Raw genomic sequence first — 20,079 nt, forward strand, 5'->3', positions numbered from 1 at the left:
AGGGGCTTATGGAGACACATAAACTCTCTTATGCCATTAGATTGCTAGTTAGCACAATTGCCTACACTAATAATAAATTCACAAGTTATCAAGTTTTCCCACTGCAGATCAGAGAAACAATTGGGACAAAAACTCTACTACTCATTTTCTAACTTTCACTCCCTGAACCGCACTGAGGTTCTAAATTTTCAAATGAGAAATGGCCGTACAAGGGTCACGTGCGAAATGGCATACAAAGATCCAATGAAATATCACAAACTTCAAATCAAAAAATAGAATAAAAATGCTTCTACAAATGCGCAAGTGTAGGTATTAACTTCCTCTTTATTTCTGGGAATATACATTGTTTTCCATACTGAAACTGAACTTGAAACTACTTCCCTAAGGACTGGTCCTGCTTTAGGACTGACTAAAGCCACTGTATGTATATATGACTTTATATGCGAGTATGTGTATACATATGATTCTATCCCCTTATGGGGAAGGGAGGTCTTTTATTATACTTTAGTTTTCTCCAGATGAAAAGAGAAATTAAAAGATCATGGGAGATAGAGACCACACTAGACAGGGGAAATCCCACAGCTTTGGTACTCACATTGGAAGATGGGAACAGCGTGGACCATTGCAAGTGAAAGGAGCTACTACCCTAAACTCAACATAATCACAAGCAATTGGAGCCTCATCTGACTTTCTGACCCACTTAAGGAGTTATCTGCCTGGAAAAATTTTGTTTGTTTGCCTGAGTATTGCTGCTACTTGGACCTAGGGAATTTACCTCCTCTCCAATCCTTCTCCTTTCACTGTTTCATCTCTGCAGTGCAAACTGTAATCACTTAGCCTAGTTTCCTGTTCTATTGAAACTGCGCTTATTTGTTGTATGTGTTTTTGATAATGGATTTTGTCTGTTGACAAAGATATTCTGGTTTTTATTGCATTTTGAGCAAATTTTTGCTATAAAGAAATAGGGAAAGACAAAGGAAACTTATGTATCAATAACCCTAGACTTAACTTGGGAGTATTTGTTGAAGTTTGCTCATTCTCTTTACACTGTTTTCTCATCACAGAAGGGCTTTTCACATATGATAAACCCACAACTATAATTGGTTATGTCTTTTCTATAACCTTACTAAAAATTAGTATCCCTTTTTTTAAGTAGAGAAATGTTAATATATAACATTGGGATCTCTGGATTGACTCTTCAAGAAAGGGCCAGATTCAAGAGAAGAATTTATACCAGGCCACTGTCATCATAATAGGAGATTGCAGCTGGAAGAGGTGTCACCTAGTCCAACTTCATAAGGAAACTGAAGCCCAAGGGAGTGTAATTGTCTTGCCCCAAACCATACAGGTAGGGGCACAGCTAGGATGAGAATGATTGTAGAGGTAAGATAAAATCATATTGTGGAGGGCTTTAAGTGCCATCCTGATGAATTTGACCTTTTTCCTGTGAGTAACATGGAGCTTTTAGAAAATTTCAAACAAAAAAGTAATGTGCTTAATTTGATGTTTTTGTGAAGTTTTATTAGCTATATTTGATGGAATCATGTCTCAGTCATGATATAAAAAAAGTGAAAGAATATTTTTATAACAATCAGAAAACATTGCGAATGACTCAACTACACAAAGTCACATTTTTTAAAAAGTCCTTATGAAACACCTTATAATCTCTGATTTTAAATCTTTTAAAATTGATAGTTCTAACATATATGAAAAATATAGTGTTTTGTGGGAAAATACAGGGGCTCTTTCAGAGTTCATACAATACTAATTAGGGCATAACTGAGATTTCTGTGATTCTAAAATCTATATATAGAAGGCAAACTGGAAAAGCCATGGTCTGCTAGAGAGTTGCTAAAGAAACGTTTAAATTCAAGGATCATCTTGTTCAACTAGCAACTACAAAGTTGTCTAGGAAGTGGAATGTTTGTCTCTTATTTGAGAGAAATTAGAATTTAACTTGTGAATGCTACAAGGGGAAAGGATTGTAAAGCTCATATTGAGACATGAGGATACCCTATATGGGCAGAGTCTACACAATCTCTCTCCTGTAGCATGTGGAAGGGGGGAATCCAAATGAGGGAGGGAATAGCAAGTCTTCCTTTTTTAATAAAGAGGCAAACATGAGCCATTTTTTTCAGTTAAAGGGACAAAAGTGAAAAATCTAAAAAAATGAATGTGTAACCATAAGGCATAGTTAACTTGGGTTAAAAAGAGAGAAGAGAACCAATTACTTTCTATCAAAAATTAAAGATGAGAATTCAAAACAATATAAAATGAAATAGAAGAAACTATCAGAAACTATTTGATCTAATTATGTGCCAACAAAAATTGATAACTTAGATGAAATGGATGAATAGTTACCAAAAAAAAAAAAGAGAGAGAGAAAGTGAACAAGCCATAAATGACTGCCCAAATAAAAAATCCCAGGAGCAGATTTATATTAAGTATACAAGTGAATTATATCAAACATTCCAAGAACAATTAACTATAATACTTAAACTTAACAGAAAAAAGGAAAAGGGGATTACTTTAAAGAAAAAACCTATGATAAATACACTTTTAATACTTAAACAAAGGAGAAACCTTTTAGACCAACAGTTGTTTGTTTGGTTTTTAAAATTTTTATTTTGATAGTCTGGTGAAATTTATGGACTCCTTGTCAAGTAATGTTTTTAAGTAATTGAAAGAAATGCTAAATTTCTCTTATAAGTTAGTAAAAAAAAAAAAAAGATGCAAATTTCCCCACCCACATTCATGGATCTCTTGCAATCTATCACTTGACCCCTTACAGGTCTATAGACCCCAGATTAATAACCCATGTTACACCACAATATTCCTATTAAATATTTATGTAAGAATGTTAAATAAACCATTAACAAAGAAAATACAACATATTAAAAAGATATTAGGAATTCATGGTTGATTCAATATATGGAAAACTATAAATATACTAGATAATATTAATAAAATAATTTAAACCATGTTATTATAGCAACAGATGTTTTAAAAGCCTTTGACAAAATCTAACACTAATTTCTACTTTAAAAAAAATATCGAGGGGGCAGCTAGGTGACGCAGTGGATAAAGCACCAGCCCTGGATTCAGGAGGACCCGAGTTCAAATCTGGCCTCAGACACTTGACACTTACTAGCTGTGTGACCCTGGGCAAGTCACTTAGCCCTCATTGCCCTGCAAAAAAAATATATAGATATAAAGCATTAGAATAAATGGACCTTTCTTTAATATGGTAAGTAGTATCAAGAGTCAATATAGTATGTGATGAAGAAAAGCTAGAGGTTTTTCCATTAAGATCAAGGGTAAAGAAAAGATGTTCAGATTTTAAAAAAAAATAAATTCAAAGCAAAATATCTTTGAAAAAATGCTCTATCTTATACTAACTTCATAGCCTAAAGGAAAGATTGGGCTGAACATAAATGAATGTATTTTGTTCTGAGTAGATGTATGGATGGATGTAGTGGAGAAAGATACTAGGTATTACTGGTATTTTTAACACCATGGTTATATTTTTCAGTAGAAAAATCTAACATTTCTGAGCTATAAAACTGTCAAAACAAATGACCAATGGTTAGCACTGGCCATGAGTAGGATAAAGGTGAATAAAACAATAAGAACATAATGTGAAGAGTTGTCAAGGAAGAAAATAATAAAAAGGCAATAACAGAGAAAAATGTTTTGGGAAGAAACCAATAAATATTTTGTTGTTATATGTGATTATCACTGCATATCATAAAAGCATGCATGTGAATGTTGAAAAGCATAAAAATTGTTTTCCATAATGTTTCCAGTTCAAAATTAGTTCTGTGTTAAACATTTAAGTGGCAAATGTGTTCTCAGTTTTGGATTGTTCCATTTAGAAACTGCATGATGTGCCTATAAACATATAAATGAAATTAAGATATAGGCTTAAATACTTTATCAAGTTCAAGAGCATTTTTTGCCATTCAAATGCATTTTTCAGCATTTGATTTCAAATTACACACAGATATATACACATAGGTATACATGCTTATATGTGCACATATTTATGTATATATTTTACAACCTTCAGGAAATGACAAAAAGAAGGCATAGTTGCTGCCTTCAAGTTTACAGTCTGGATGAAAAACAGACCACACATAAATGAAGTGACAGACGACTTTAAAACATCACATCAAATAAAAGTAGTAACTGCTGGGAAGTGGGGGACACATAACAGAAGAGTCATGAATCAGAGCAAGTTTTTTGGATGAGATAAGTTTTTGATCCAGTTTTTAAAGGAAGACAGGCAGAGACCTAGACTAGCTGAATGTCCTGAGCACTTGGTGTTGAGAAGTCACTTAGAACTCATATAGTCCAAATAACCACATTTTCTAAGAGAAGAAATTTAGGGTCTAAACGTGAAATGACTGGACCAAAGTCACCCAGCAAAGCTAAGACTAGAATTTGAGTTTTTAAAGGACTTCTGAGGTCCTTTCCAAATCTAAAAGTATAATCCTTTGAGTCCGACTACATACCTATCCTGTATTTCCCTCACTCCACTATGCTAACTCCAGAAAAAGGAGGAAGGACATTTTAGATGGAAGGATGCTGTGTACAAATTCAAGAAGAAAAAAAAAATTCAAGCAAGAAGGAACAAGATATGGCAAGACTGGCTTCACTGGGATGGAGGATGTGTATAGGCAAGTAATTAGCAGTTTTAAATGGAACCACTAAGACTTCATCTTAAATAAAGCTAAGAAATTATCTCTCTTGCAGAATTTTTCTCACTTAGCTTTGTAACCTGATTTTTCTTTGACATTAGTACTACTCACCTACAAAGGTAAGCAGGATCACCAATAAGAGAATGAGGGCACAGATACATGGGATCAATACCAGCAACAAAAGACGAAGGTATTTGGCCGATGCCAACTTCTGAGAACAGCCGCCACCCATGCTATCTTCGTCCACTCCCAAGACCTAAACCAAACAAACAAAAACCAAAAAGATGATTTTTCTGAAGCAATTCAAGAAGTTGTATGTGATATTTTAAATGACTAATTCTCTGTAGTTATGTACTAGACCGTGAGATTTAGAGGGAGAATTGAAGCCAGTGAACTTGTTTGTTTTTTAACGTTTGGGTGACTGCGTTTCAACGTGAGTGGTTTCATTTGCAGATCTGAAAGCTGAAATATGGAGTGGCTACGTGCTGTGCCAATAATCACACGACAAGAGACAAGATTCAAACCCAGGTCCTCTAACAGGTAGCTCAATCAACAAACATTTGTTAAATGTCTGTTTTGTGCCATGCACGATGCCGAGTGCTAGAAATAAAAAAGAAAAAATGAAACAGCTCTCGCCTTATGGAGTTTACAATCTACTGGTGAAAACATTTGTGTGTATATGTATACACACTCACACACATATGTGTGCGCATACATATATATATACACATACACTCTGCCTCCACCAAGTGATTCAGGCAGGCTTGGCAAAGTGAGCCTTCATTCATTCACTGAAGCAGAGTCAAAGTGGCATGCTCATCACACAGCTCATTCCACCTCTCACCCTTTTTGGTGTTTTGGTTTTCCCTTAGCGGCCCCTCCCCTTCAGAAATACGACCTCCTCTTCCAAGCCCGGCCAGGACTTTGAAGGCAAAAAGACAACATCAATACCCCTAGTTATTTATTTAAGCCCCCTATACTGGCTATGTATTCTCCCCAAAATTGTTCTTTTTCCATCAAAGAAACTATCAACTCTTAACACTTGGTCCCTTAAACACCCTGCAATGTTAATTTGCATTTTAGCAGAAGAAACCTCAATACTTTAAAGCTACCCTCTCCAAACAGTTTTGTCCTCTCTCAGGTCCCAGTATCACTCTTAACATTAAATTTAAGAGAATTGGCATAGATTCTAATGACCACCTGGATTTTAATAGACACATGTTGAGGGGGAAAAAAACCTTTAAATAACATGATTTACAGAAATAGCAGTTTTAAAAACAGCCTTACTCTATTGCCATAAAGGCGGAGGGGGGTGGCCTGCAGATAAGAACAGTATGGCTGGCTTCCTTTCCATTCAGTTGTCCATTAGGTAATGGGCACAGCAAAAGAGTAAGGTAACTAACCAGCAAGATGTTCTCCACACACAGGAAGGCATTGGGTGAGGGGGGGACATCAAAGTCACCCAAACCAGTGCCCTATTCTTGCATCTCAGATGGGTGCTGGTTAGGTCTGAATTCTGTCTCTAGCTAATCAATGTTTGCATCTGTCACTGGGGAGCAGTGATAACTGGCAGTACTAAGTTTAACCCACTTTGGCAGAATTTGGCATATAGATTCTAATTGGGACACTAGATTGGCTCCAGACTCCACCATTCTCCCACTCCTCTACCAAACCATCATTTTCAGGTCACCCTCTTTGCATACTCCCGTCTCTCATTTGTTGGATTTTTTCCTATACACTATCTCCTTTTAGGGTCTGTGTCAAACAAACAAGCAAAAAGAACACTTCAGTCTTATATCTCCAACTACCTACTGGACATCTTTAACTGGATGTCCCATAGACATCAACTCAACATGTCCAAAATTGAACTCATTATTTTTCCCTCAAACTTCTCTTTTCCTAACTCTGCCCTGCATCTAATCTCAAAATCCTTCTGCTAACTCAAGCCTTGACTGACACTACCTCCCTCAATCTCCTCTCCTCTCTAATAGGAGGGGGTTGGAGAGAGAAGCACCAAATTCCTCCCAATGCCTTCCTTCATAGAGGGCAGACACTGGACTTTGGGTCTCATTCCACTCTGCATCTGCTGCTCTGCCTGGTTTCAACTCCATAAAACAAGATGCTCCATACTAGGTTATCCCTTAATGTCTTCTTCCCTCAGCTTTCCTGCCTCCTTTTATATTGTCTTCCCTTCCTCATACAATTATAAGGTACTTGGTGTCAGGAATTGTCTTTCTTTTAAAGAACTAAATCCCTAGTGCTTAGGACAATGCCTAGCACATACTGGGTACTCAATAAATGTTTACTGGATTAGATTGGAAATGCCCTGTCTAGGGTACTACCATCCTCACAATCCTTCAAATTTACAACCTGGGTGTTATTCTTGAGTCTTCTCCAAAATTAATCTGTTTGGAGATTCTGCCTTCAATAACATTTGCTGATTCTACTTTTATAACATCTCTCCTGACACAACTGTGTCATTACCTTATCCCTGGATTATTGCAGTAACCTTCTGGCTCATCTTCCTACCTCAAGTCCTCCCCACTCCTGCCCACCTTTCTGTCAAATTGTTCTTCCTAAAGTGAAGGTCTAACTTTGTCACACCCTTATTCAGAAAACTTCAGTGGCTCATCATTGCCTCCAGGATCAAATATGAAATCTTCTGGCTTTTAAAGCCTTTTACAACCTGGCCCCTTCCTATCTTTCAAGTTTTCCTATACCTTATACCCTTCCCTGTGATCCTGTGACACTGATCTCCTTGTTATTCTTTGCACAAACACTCTATCTTCCAACTTGATGCCTTTTCATGGGCTGTCTCCCATGTGTGGAATTCTCTCCTTCCTCCTGACTCTTATAACTAGTCCCAGGCAAAATACTATTTTCTGCAAGTAATCTCTCCCAATGCTCTTTAATGCTAGTGCCTTCCCTCTGAGAAGGAGAAGAAATTTTTCCAGTTTTCCTCTGTATATGTATGCATTGTTTACACATAACAGTTTGCATGCTTTCTTCCCCCATTAGTCTATGAGCTTGAGAGCAAACTGCTTTTGCCTTTCTTTGTGATTCTTCATGACCCTGCAAACCATCCTGTCCATGAGGTATTCTTGGCAAAGATACTGGAGTGGTTTCCCATTTCCTTCTCCAGTGGATTATGACAAACAGAGGTTGTGACTTGCCTAGGTGACATAGCTAGCTAGTATGTGGCTGAATTTGAACTCAGGTTTTCCTGACTCAAGACCCAGTGTTCTATGCACTGAGCCACCCAGCTGCAAATTACACAAGTAAGTGCTTAATAATTGCTTGCTGATTTGGGTAGTTTGCCTTCAGGTAATGTCTGAAAGCCTTTAGAACTGTTTACTATCTCAGGGAAGGGGTGAGGAAGAGAGGGGGGCAGAGAAATTGGATCACAGATTTTTAAAAAAATGAATGTTAAACATTGTTTTTACATGTAATTGGGGAAAATAAAATATTATTTTAAAAAATAAAATAAAGTTATACCTATCTCAAGAAGCATAGAAATGTTCCCTTCTTAAGGTAGATATCATGGGGGGAGTAGGACTGAAGGGGGACCACTCCTTACTATATAGTACAAATCAGCAATCATCAAAACCATTTGCTACTGGTAAAACATTTTTTGAATATATGAGTGGAATGGATTAAATAAGCGAGAATCAAAAACTAACTCTAAAGCCCATTGTCTCATAAACCAAAGGATATAAACTTCTTCGGAAAAGACTCCTTATTTGACAAGAACTTCTGGAGAAACTAATTTGGCAAAAGGAAAAATTGTTTTAGAGCAACACTTTATGCCACATATACCACAATAAATATCAAATGGATATTACGCCTGAAGATAAAAAGTTACATAATTTAAAAAAAAATAGAGCAAAAGAAGGTATCTTTCAAACCTATGACATAAGGGAGAATTCTTAACCAAGCAAGGGATAGAGGTGATCACAAAAGACAAAACAGACAACTTAGGTTACATAAAATGTAAAAGGTTTTGCACTAACAAAAGCAATAAAGACAGAATAAAAAGAGAAATTGATTGACAAATATATTTGCATCATTTCATTCACAAAAGTATGATATGTAAAATACATCAGAAACTGACAAATATACAAGACCACGAGCCATTCCCCAGAAGATAAATGGTGAAAGGATTTTAACAGTCCTCAAAAGAATTGCCAACTATAAATCACCCTATGAAAACACACTCCAAAGCACTAAAAATAAAGAAATTCAAATTAAACCAGCTCTGAGATTTCACTTCACTCCCTGTAAGTTTCTAGATTTATTTCCTATTATTCCCTAATTCCAGCCAAACAAGTTCCCTTATGGTCTGTACATATAATTGCATAACTTATGCCTAGAATGTTATTCTTTTTCACCTCTGCTTCTTGGAGTCCCTTGATCCATTCATCACAGAACTGATATGTCACCTCAACCATGAGGCCTTTCCTGATCCCCAGAACAGTTAGTGATTTCCCCTGCCATAATTACTAATTACTTTCTATATTTATAAATATATGTCATATTTATTTATTTGTGACTGTGTTGTTTTCTTCAACAGAACATAAATTCTTCAAGGACAGATTATTTTGTTGTTGTCCTTATAATCCCAGTGCCTGATACAATGCCTAGTACATAATAGATACCTAATAAATTCTTGTTGAATTTAAAGTTGAGCACACAAATGTTAGGTATTCAAAATTAGGATGACTGCAGAAGGACTAGCTGGCTATGCTATCCTCACAACTTATTTCTCTCCTTGAATGTTAATCTCTTATTACTGTTCAGATCATTAAATGAGCTTTGGTAAAAAGTAAGAAAATAAGATGCCTTCATTGATACCAGGACTAGTTAGTACCCATTCTTCTCTCTCTTTCCCTTTGCCAACAAATTTACTGCATTCATTTATCTAGTTCCTACAGGTAAAAGTAGAAGAAAAAAGTTTAATTCAGATGATTCATTATTTGAAAATTTCCAATACCACATTTTTTCTGACCTAAAGAGAAAAAATAAACATGTGCTTACACTATTTCTGCTATACATGTAATTAAACTTTGATCAACTGGAATTCTCAGTATTTTGTTTAAATGATTCTTTTTGGTTAACTAAGAATGCTTTTTGTTATTGGAATCTTTAAAAGAGTATACTTTTGGTGGCAGCTAGGTGGTGCAGTGGATAAAGCGCTGGCCCTGGATTCAGGAGGACCTGAGTTCAAATCTGACCTCAGACACTTGACACTTACTAGCTGTGTGACCCTGGGCAAGTCACTTAACCCCCAGTGCCCCAAAAAAACAAAAACAACAACAAAAAAAAGAGTATACTTTCTTTTGCCATGGTAAGGATAATATAAAGAACATTGTGAATTTTTTCTCAGATACCTGAGGATCTTGTAGTGCCTTGAGGTCATTATTCTGAGCATAAATGATCATTAAATGGTTCTGAAGGTACTAATATGGGAGTTAGGAGCAATTATGCATTGAACTCACAATATCTCCTAAAAGGCTTTTTTGTGGCACTTTTTAAAACAATAAATTACTAGAAATTTGTTTTCCTTCATTTTATCTTGAAAAAAAATAAAGGGGAAATAAGGAATTAACCACAAATTCATAGGATTCCAGAAATGGAAATGATTTGGTGTAGTAGACAAAGTAGTCACACTGGAGCCAGGGAACCTGGGTTTAAATCTTGCCTCTGCTACTAATGGGGTGACTTAGGACAAGTCACTTAACCTCTCCAGACATCAGTTTCTTCAACTATAAAGAGAATGGAGTGGACTACATGGCCTCTGAAGTTCCTTCCTCCTTTGGATTTATGATGTTGTGATTTAGAGGTTATTTTACATCTATCCCAATAAATTAATAATTTCTATTAATTAAGAATTTTATTGTATGGTTTTTTGCCCACAACTCTTCTATAACAGAATGACCCTAGAGAGGTATACATATACTCAGGTGCACAGCCCAACTCCAACGTTCTTTTTCTTCTACCCATTAGTGACCAACAAGAAAAGAAAAAGAGGTAGGATTATATAAGGAAGCATTATGATCGACCCATGGGCACAGAAGTCCTGTCAATACAAAAGGATTCATTTCAGCCCCTCTACCAAAATAATGAGACCTACTGAGATTAAAGGCTAATGAGTCATGGACAAAAAAGATCTCCAGTTTATTAAAGGTGGTGGAAAGGGATACAGCCCTACAGAGGTTATGGAAAGTCTATATTATAAATGGCTACCATCCAACCACTAATGGCCCAGAGAATTTGTAAATTAGTTTTCATTCAGTTTGAGGAAATTGTGCTTTGGTTTAGGACATAGTAACCATTGATAATCCCATTTCTGTCCTATCCCAAGATTTCTTAGGCTATCTCCTACCCGCATTCAAAGGAAACAGGAGGGAGGGGGACAGCGTTCAACAAACCAGAGTTCTGAATTCCCAATTCCACAGAAAGCCAAATAAAAAAAAGTTAGAGTAAACAGAGCTTTCAACATTTAAACAATAGTGTGTTACTTAACACTGGGAATAACACAATAGCTTCCTAATTATTCTACTTGCATCCAGTTTTCATCTTCTTCCAATCTAGTTTGTACATAGCTACTAGGTTAATCTTCTTAAAACACTGTTCTCAAAGACAAAAATAAATAAAGAGATAGATAGATAGATAAAAAAACAATCTCCTCATTGTGTCACTACTTTCTCAAAAAACTGTTGTTGTTTTTAGGATCACCTGGTATTCGATATTATTCTCCACAATTTCCCTGCAAGATATCTTTCAACATTATCCCCTACTTATCTCCCATCCAGAACCTCTATTCCTGACAGACTAATCCTCCCACCAGCCTTAAAATGTATCTTGTGATTTCCTACTTTCGTAATTTTGCTTATACCATTCCTTTCACCTAAAAATCTCTAGTTCATACTATTTAGCCTAATTTCCACTATCATCTTATCCATAGGGGAAGCATGGCAGAAATCAACTATTCTTTTAAAAAAAAAGGATATGGGGTTTTAGTAAAACTGTAAGCTCAATATTAGTCAGCAGTATGATGTGACTGTCCAAAAAAAAAGGTATTAAAATCTTGAACTGCATTAAAAGGGAAATCTCTTCTAGGAACAGAGAGATGATGATTCCACTGTAATCTGCTCTTATCCCTCATCTGGGGTAGTGTGTTCAGTTCTCAGTTCTAAACACCATAGTTTGAGGACACTGAGGAGGCAGAAAGAGTCCATAGGAGGAAAACTAGGACGGTGACAAGCCCCTAGCTCATGACATGAGGATCTACTGAAAAACCTGGGCATGACTATACAGGAGAAAAGAAGTCTATATTCACTATTTGAGAGGCTGTAGTGCAGATGAGGTGTGCTACTTGTTTCTGTTTGGTCCCAGTAGGCAGAACCAGGAGCAAAGAGTAGAAGTTGCCAAGAGGGAAAATCAGGCTTGATGCCAAGAAAAGCTTGCTAACTATGAGAGCTGTCCAAAGTAGAATGGTGTCCCTCAAAAGGGGGGTGGATTCCTTGGAGGTCTTCAGGACTGGACAACCATTTGTCAAGTAAGTTAAAGCAAGGAACGCCTTGTACATGGGTTGACTTAGATAACCCACTCTCAAATTCTGTGATGATGCAAAGCAGTTCAAACTGAGTCATCCATGAAAGTTTTCCTGATCCCATTCACCCAAAGGGATTTCTTTGTTTCTGAACTATTCATTAGACCATCCAACAATTTATCATATTAACATTCAAATGCTGACCATGACTGTGAAGGTAGAAGAGATCCATGCTAGAGATAAGAGTGTGAAAGTATAGACACATTTATTCTCCAGATATCAGAAGGAGGTGTAAGGGATGCAAAATGCTTTGAAAAATATGTGGACTTGGGAGCCATGAGGTGGTGCACTGGATAAAACACTGGCCCTGGATTCAGGAGGACCTGAATTCAAATTCAACCTCAGACACTTGACACTTACTAGCTGTGTGACCCTGGGTGACTCACTTAACCCTCATAGATACACACGCAAAAAAAGAAAAATATCTGGACTTTATTAATATTAAAAAGGGTGAATGAGAAAATATTAACCTTCATCTCTTCAAAGATTTTGTGAATTTAATGGGCATATACTTCAAGGGTACTGAAGGTAAGAAGGGCAGGCTTTTGCAAATGCCGTTTGACAGCAGACTACTTGTTTACAGTAACAGAAGTGACAGAAAGTTTTAAAGGTTACAAGATCCCATTGGGCTTTCTGTTTGGCATTAAAAAAAAAAAAGATTTGATTTGGTAGTACAAAATTCAGCCTAAAATGTTTTTCTCCAAAAGTGTTTCCTTTATGTGTTAAAAATCACATGTAATTCCTTGAAAGATGTGTAAGGTACCCCGAACCCTTTAAAATTAGTAGAAGGATGAAAAAGAAAGAAAAAAAATTTGTGTAAAAGAAGAGGATTTGTATTAAATGTCAAACATATACATACTGCCCCGGTTACATATGAACATTTTGATACTGAAAAGGGATAGAAAAATAATTTTGTCCAGTGAAGTCATGTTTAAGATCCGAAAGTGTCATTATTATTAGTGGCTTGTGATATGGATAGGAAATTCATTAGATAGGGGTTGAAGAGCAATAGATATGAGTAAGGAAAGTATATTTATGCTCAACAGGACTTCCCTTGGGACTCAGAGTTTGAATATAACCACCTGGTGGTGGTCTATCTCTGGGATACCTGCTATCATGAAAGCAGGTTGAGTCAGCCCAAAGAAAAAGAGGGAGATGTTGACATTCGTAGGTAAGCTGTTTGAAGCCTTATAGTGGGAATTTTGACTAGATTTCAATGAAGTGGCATTTATTGCCAAATCACAGATATAATAAAAATAACTTTATTTGAAAGCCCTCAAATTTTTTTTTTTTAGTGAGGCAATTGGGGTTAAGTGACTTGCCCAGGGTCACACAGCTAGTAAGTGTGAAGTGTCTGAGGCCGGATTTGAACTCAGGTACTCCTGACTCCAGAGCCGGTGCTCTATCCACTGAGCCACCTAGCTGCCCCAAGCCCTCACATTTTTAATATTAAGTGAGGCATAAAACAGGGAGGCAAATCTTCCATTGAGATGTTCCTAACTCTATTCAATTCAGGGTTCAAATTAAAGGATTTCCTAGACATGGTGAGGTCCTTCACACACTGCTTTTTGCAAATGACATTATGTTAATTGCATCAAGCCCTAGAACATTGCATAGCCTCCTAAATGCGAGCCATAATCATTCAAAACAGATTGAACTAACTATTCACAGCAAGTTAGTGAAGAAATCCTATTGTTTAGAATAGGCACTGCAGTTAGATGAACTCTCCATAGAACTGGATCATAAACTAACATAATTGGGGCAGATGCTGAGAGTGGACAATAAGCTGGGCCCAGAAGTGAATTGGAGGAAAAGAACAAGATTGCCTTTCAGAAATTATGCAGTACTTTCAATGACCTGAAGCTTCTCCCTGAAACAAAAACCCACCTTCATGTTAAAACATCAATATTCTTCTAGTGACACTATATGGCTGTGAAACACATATACCAGTGTCTGAAGAATTAAAAATATGAGTTACACAAAGGGCAGTGGAAGAGCTATAGTAGAAATAGATAGGCTGCAAAATATCATTGATGAGGGCAGCTAGGTGGCGCAGTGGATAAAGCACTGGCCTTGGATTCAGAAGGACCTGAGTTCAAATCTGGTCTCAGACACTTGACACTTTACTAGCTGTGTGACCTTAGGCAAGTCACTTAACCCTCATTGCCCTGCTTTTATATACATATGTGTGTGTGTGTGTGTGTGTGTGTGTGTGTGTGTGTGTGTGTGTAAAGTCCTCAGAATGTTGGATGAGCTTCTAGTGAAGGATTTATAAAAGCACATGGATAAAGTCACACTGGCTTATGAGAGATGGGCTTCAAATGTGTAGTGAGGCAGTAATCACAATGATGAAATCACTGATTCATTCAGGTATCAAAGTAACTTTGAGAAGATATCAGTGTTGCTCTCCTGAGCTACTGTTTGATTTTTGCATTATTACTAAATTTTTTAATATTTATGAATTGTCACCCTGGTTAGATGATGTAAGCTCTCAGATATTGACCTTATCTGCTGTATTATAATAATATTCATCATCATATTTATTGTCTCATTTGGTGGATTTTCCTTTTTCAATACACGTAGGTAGAATTACATGCTAGACTAATTTTGAAGATGAGCTGTCAGGCTAAGTGAAAAAAGATCATTCTGAGCCAGAGCATTGGTCTGTTACCCAAAGCCTTTGCCACCTACCAGTTGTGGTATAAGTGACTTTACCTGTCTTCATCTCCATTTTCCAGTTTGAAACAAAGAAAATAATAAAACATGGATTTATGCCAAAGCCAGCATTACAAGTATGGTAAGAAAATTAGTCAAATAAGTTCCCTTAACCAAAAAGTCCCAATAGCTCTATAGCTCTTCTTGTCTCCCAGGGCATTCTTTGGAGGTAAGTTTCAGAATAGCATTTCTAGGGGATCTTTAAATATTATTTCCTCATCCTATACCTCTTCCCATATCTCAAAGGGGAGAGGAATAATTAATCAACAGATGTAGAAAAGGATGAAAGGAATAGAAATAAGCAGGATTTTGTTACAGTTAATAATATTTTGTAGGCAACAAAGAGTAACAGCCTTGTGTTCTCTACACCCTTCAATGTATCATGAAAAAAAATTTAGCCTGCTAAATTTCATTTGTGAAAGCCTGACTTTTCCTTTCTCATTTTCTTCTCAATGATAACCTATATGCATATATACTTGGATTCTAATAAAACCATGTAGGTGGAAAGTAGGCATGTAGGTTGGTAGTTACTGATCTTTCTTAGTTGTCTTAATTTTTTTCATATTAATAAAGTCTGAGATTCTTTCCTCACCTTTGACATCTTTTTCTGGTACCTCATCAATTAATCTCTCAACATCTTCACAATTGTGTTACCTCAAGCATCAATCTCCTGTAGCAACACATGATCTAATCCAAATCCTTTTCCCATCTGTGTACTCTGTACTGCCATTTCTGCGTCTTCTATAAGCATAGAAAGAACTTAGATGTTAGACTCCAAGTTTGGTCACCCGATTGTCCTTTGCATACTTTTTTTTATTTGTTTTTCTTCTGTTGGTTATCCTTCCATTTTTAGTCTCAAATATTTCCAGGATGACTTTGCTTAATTGTATCTCACTAAACTTCATTCAAACTAGTTTTATTCTTTACTGCTGCTCTCTGTTTTAAAAGCCAATACTACTCTTATTCTTCTATTGTTCTTCTCTTTTAAGATTTTTATAAACATTAATATTTTAACTGATGCTGCCTTTGTCTTCCATGTCTCTTTAGTCAGTAAGTCAAATATTACTAAGGTTTGATTTGTTTTAGGATCTCGAGGCCCTCACTTCTGGTAACTGATTTATAGGAGTTAAACTTCTTGATGCCATCATTATAATCATCACATATATCCTTCTTTCAGTAACATCCTATTTTTCAGCATAAATATCTAATTCAATTAGGACAGAATTGTTTTCATTTTATGCCATGCCTTTTTGCTTATTTTATTCTCTTTAAGCTTTGTTTTATTTTTGATCTTTGCTCTAAATTGTGGCCTGAATGTACACAAACAGCTGATATAGGAATGACTACCACATCAATAACAAGTCATTCCTTGTTCCCCAAAATAGAAGCAATTTCATTTTTTGTGATTTTATTTGCCCTTGCTATGTTAAGTGGCCTTCTAATGCCTTTAAAGAAAGCATTCATGATCTATAGGCATGAGGCTTCTGAATATCTACAAGTCTTTTGGGCAGGGGGAATGGGGAGTAACATGACTAATGTGGAAATGTTTGGTATGACTTTTATATGTGTAATGAGTATCACATTTCTTGCCTTCTCAATATGTTGGGGAGGGATTGAAGGGAGGGAAAGAATTTGGAACTGAATATAAAACTTTTAAAATTAAAAGAAAAAATAATCTACATCTTTTGCCTCTATCATTCCTTATTACCAATTAACATTTTTCACTATATTTTCACCATCCTCACCCCCTACCTTTGAACTGAAGTCAAAGGTCAAAAGGGGAATCACAGTATAGGCTGATTTAATTTTTAGGATCTTCATAGAATTTCTCTACTTTATCTTCTGCAAGAGATGGTGGTGTAAGAGCTTCAATCACTCTCATGATGGTCTTTTGGCAAATATTTCTCGAGAGAAGTACAATTCTGAGTGTCTTCAGGCATACAATAAAAATGACTCTTATTTGCCTCTCTAATGAGAGCCTGTGAGCCATACTTCCATTTAGCTGCAACTTCTTTCTTTCTGCTGGAATATTTTATCTTAACCACATATCCATTTTGGCAGGATATGTCACCATAAGAGAATGTCATTTAATAAAACACAGATATTTACCCTATGGAGTTTCAAAACCTTGTATCCTTTATAAGACTTGGAGCTATTAAGAATGGGCTCAGAAATGTTCTTTAGTTAACATATGGTATGTCTATGTATATAAATAGGTTGGGGGAGGGGTGACATATGGCATGTATGTATCTGTATTGAGAGAAGGGATGCTACCTAGTATATAAGACTAATTTATTGTCAATAATGTAATGAGAAATTTAGTAAATATACATATGTATACTCAGTACTGATTGTAGCATCTTGTATAGCCTTGGATGTTCTAGAATTTCTATACTTTTCCTTAATCCAGATTTTTACAACCAGAACTCCATAAATGATTATGCCAGTTGATCTTATCTAATGTATTATAATCATCATCACATTTATTATCTCATTGAGTGGATTTTCCTTTTTCAACACAACTAGGTAGAATTATATGCTAGACCAAATCTAAAGATGAGCTGCTAGGCTAACTGAAAAAAGAACAATTTTGGGCTAGAGCACTGGTCTGTCACCCAAAGCCTTTGCCACCTACCAACTGTGGTATAAGGGACTTCCACCTGTCTTCATCTCAGTTTTCCAATTTGAAACATAGAGAAAATTTAAAAGCATGGATTTATGCCAAAGCCAGCATTACAAGGATGGTAAGAAGATGAGTGAAATATTATTAGTTCTCTTAACCAGAAAATCCCAAAATGATGCTTCAATGACAGTGCTCTTTGACCAAAGATATAAACATTATTAACTTGAATGACCCCATTAAGGACTATGCGTTCTTGTGCAGGTTCAATGCACACAAAGTGGAAGGGAGAATTGGGAAGGAGAGTAGAGGAAACCCAAGGGTACAAGATATTTGTGTAGAATAAAGGAAATATTTGTGATTAGAATGAAGAGTAGCACCACACTATAGCAGAGACCATCTTAAAGGCCAGCATCACAAAAGAGTGAATACAATCACAACATCCTGTGCTCCTTAACAGAATACTAAATGGAATCTTTCCATCCCTGGAGCAGAACCTTTGACAAAGGCAGTCATTGTGGAAAAGACCTCATGCCCATTTGACTTTACCCATTCCTGATCTTATTAAAACCTTGACAGTTATTTATGGAATTCCAGCTTTTTCTCCAATTTCTGTGACTCTGTAAGGTTCCCTGTGGGTCCATAATTTCCTCCTTGGAGATGATCTGCAGTATCTGTGTATTTGGCAGGTAAAATGATTCCTTAAAAGACTGCTTTTGGAAACTATTTTAGCCTCTCACAAAGCCCCATGCCTTTTTACAAATTCTAACAATTATTTTGCATGATTTGTCCATTTAATTAAAAAGTATTAAATATTATTTCTGGTTAATTTTTCCTACTCAAATATTCAATTCTTTTCTGTATCTGTTCCTTAACTCACCTCATATAAATATAGAATGTGTATTCCATAATTATCAATAGTATATGTGGCTAGAAAAAAAAGGTAAGTTGGTCATGCAGCAAGAGAGAAAATAGGAAAGCATGACTGATATACTCATAATCCACAATCATTAAACAAGAAGCAAAGTCCTTAGAATACAGGGGTAGCTCCTTTATGGCAATTTTTCTATAGCTTAATTATTTTTGAGGATTAAGTGACTTGCCCAGGGTCACACAGCTAGCAAGTGTGTCAAGTGTCTGAGGCCAGATTTAAACCAAGGTCCTCCTGACTCCAGGGCCAGTGCTTTATCCACTGCACCACCTAGCTGCCCGTTATATATGAATTTTTAATTTTATTACTTGATTATCTCTAATTAAATCTACCCAACCTATTGTGCACTGGGAAAATTCTGAACAGGTTTAATAATAAACAAAAATTTATATTTTAACCTTATAATTTGTATTTACCTAAGATGTCTGTATAGTGGGACACTTAGTACAAAAATTGTTGTTATTGTTTGTCCTTCATTCTCCAAGAGGACCACAACATAGGGAGGTGATGTCGTGACTTGCACTGAATTGGATTTAAGTGAGGGAGAGCTGTACGAGGTCATCAGCCTCACTCTCTCCTTCAGAGCCATCTAGGTCTAGTGGCAAGATATATATCAGCACGCCCGACCGGAAATGGCCCCGGATGTTTGAGGCAATCAGGGTTAATCATTTTCCCAGAGTCACACAGCTACTAAGTGTCAAGTGTCCGTAGTTGGATTTGAATTCAGGTTCTCTACTCCAGAAGCAGTGCTCATATATGCACTGCTCCACCTAGCGGCCCATCACAAAAATTACAGAGTGAGAAGGCATGGAGGAGTTAAAATCGGCTTTGATAAAGATTATATCCATAGCAGTGAAATAATAGAGCCCTCAAAGTACTTTCAAATATTTAATTTTGCTTTATTTATGTGGTTCAGCGTTTCTCTAATTTGATTATTTTTATGCATGAATTTAAAATCTGAATTCAAAAAACCATCACATAGCCATCTCTAATTAAACCTACCAAAAATACTGCACCCTGGAAAAATTCTGGACAGAAGTACAAAAGTTTATTTTTAAATCTTATCCTGTGTATTTTACCTATTGGTAAGGTAGTTGTAAGTTGGTAGTAAGAATAAAATTTTGCTTGATGCCATTTTATTGAAAAAGTTGGATGCCATCTTCCTGTTATCTTCAATATCATAATCATTCTAGAGCATCAAAAACTTCCTATAGTTTCTTCTATCCTCTTCCCGAAAAGATTTTCTATTTCCTGTCCTTAACATGTCAGTCCTTGAAAGCCTGACTACTCCTCTATATTTGCACCATCTGGGAGTCAGAAATGCTTCAAGTAGATTTTCTTCTCCACCTCTAAAATCAACAGCACCAACTACCATCTTTCAGTGCAAGTCAGAGATAAAAGCCTATGAAATGATTTGTTGTTTGGTGTTTTTCCCCCTAATCAAGCAAGCAAGCATTTTTAAGTGCCCATTAGTAATAAGTTCTGAGATACAAATACACAA

At 36.2% G+C, this 20,079-nt stretch overlaps 1 protein-coding gene across 1 annotated transcript in view; it reads right to left on the reverse strand.

Moving 5' to 3' along the window:
- Positions 1 to 20,079, reverse strand: part of CORIN (corin, serine peptidase) — a 225,053-nt gene that overhangs the window by 178,377 nt on the left and 26,597 nt on the right. Inside the window, 1 exon segment of the mRNA XM_043972400.1 lies at positions 4,812 to 4,956. Within this exon segment, the coding sequence (XP_043828335.1) occupies positions 4,812 to 4,956 (145 nt within the window).

Source organism: Dromiciops gliroides, chromosome 6 (assembly GCF_019393635.1).
Source record: "Dromiciops gliroides isolate mDroGli1 chromosome 6, mDroGli1.pri, whole genome shotgun sequence".
Classification (NCBI taxonomy): Eukaryota; Metazoa; Chordata; class Mammalia; order Microbiotheria; family Microbiotheriidae; genus Dromiciops; species Dromiciops gliroides.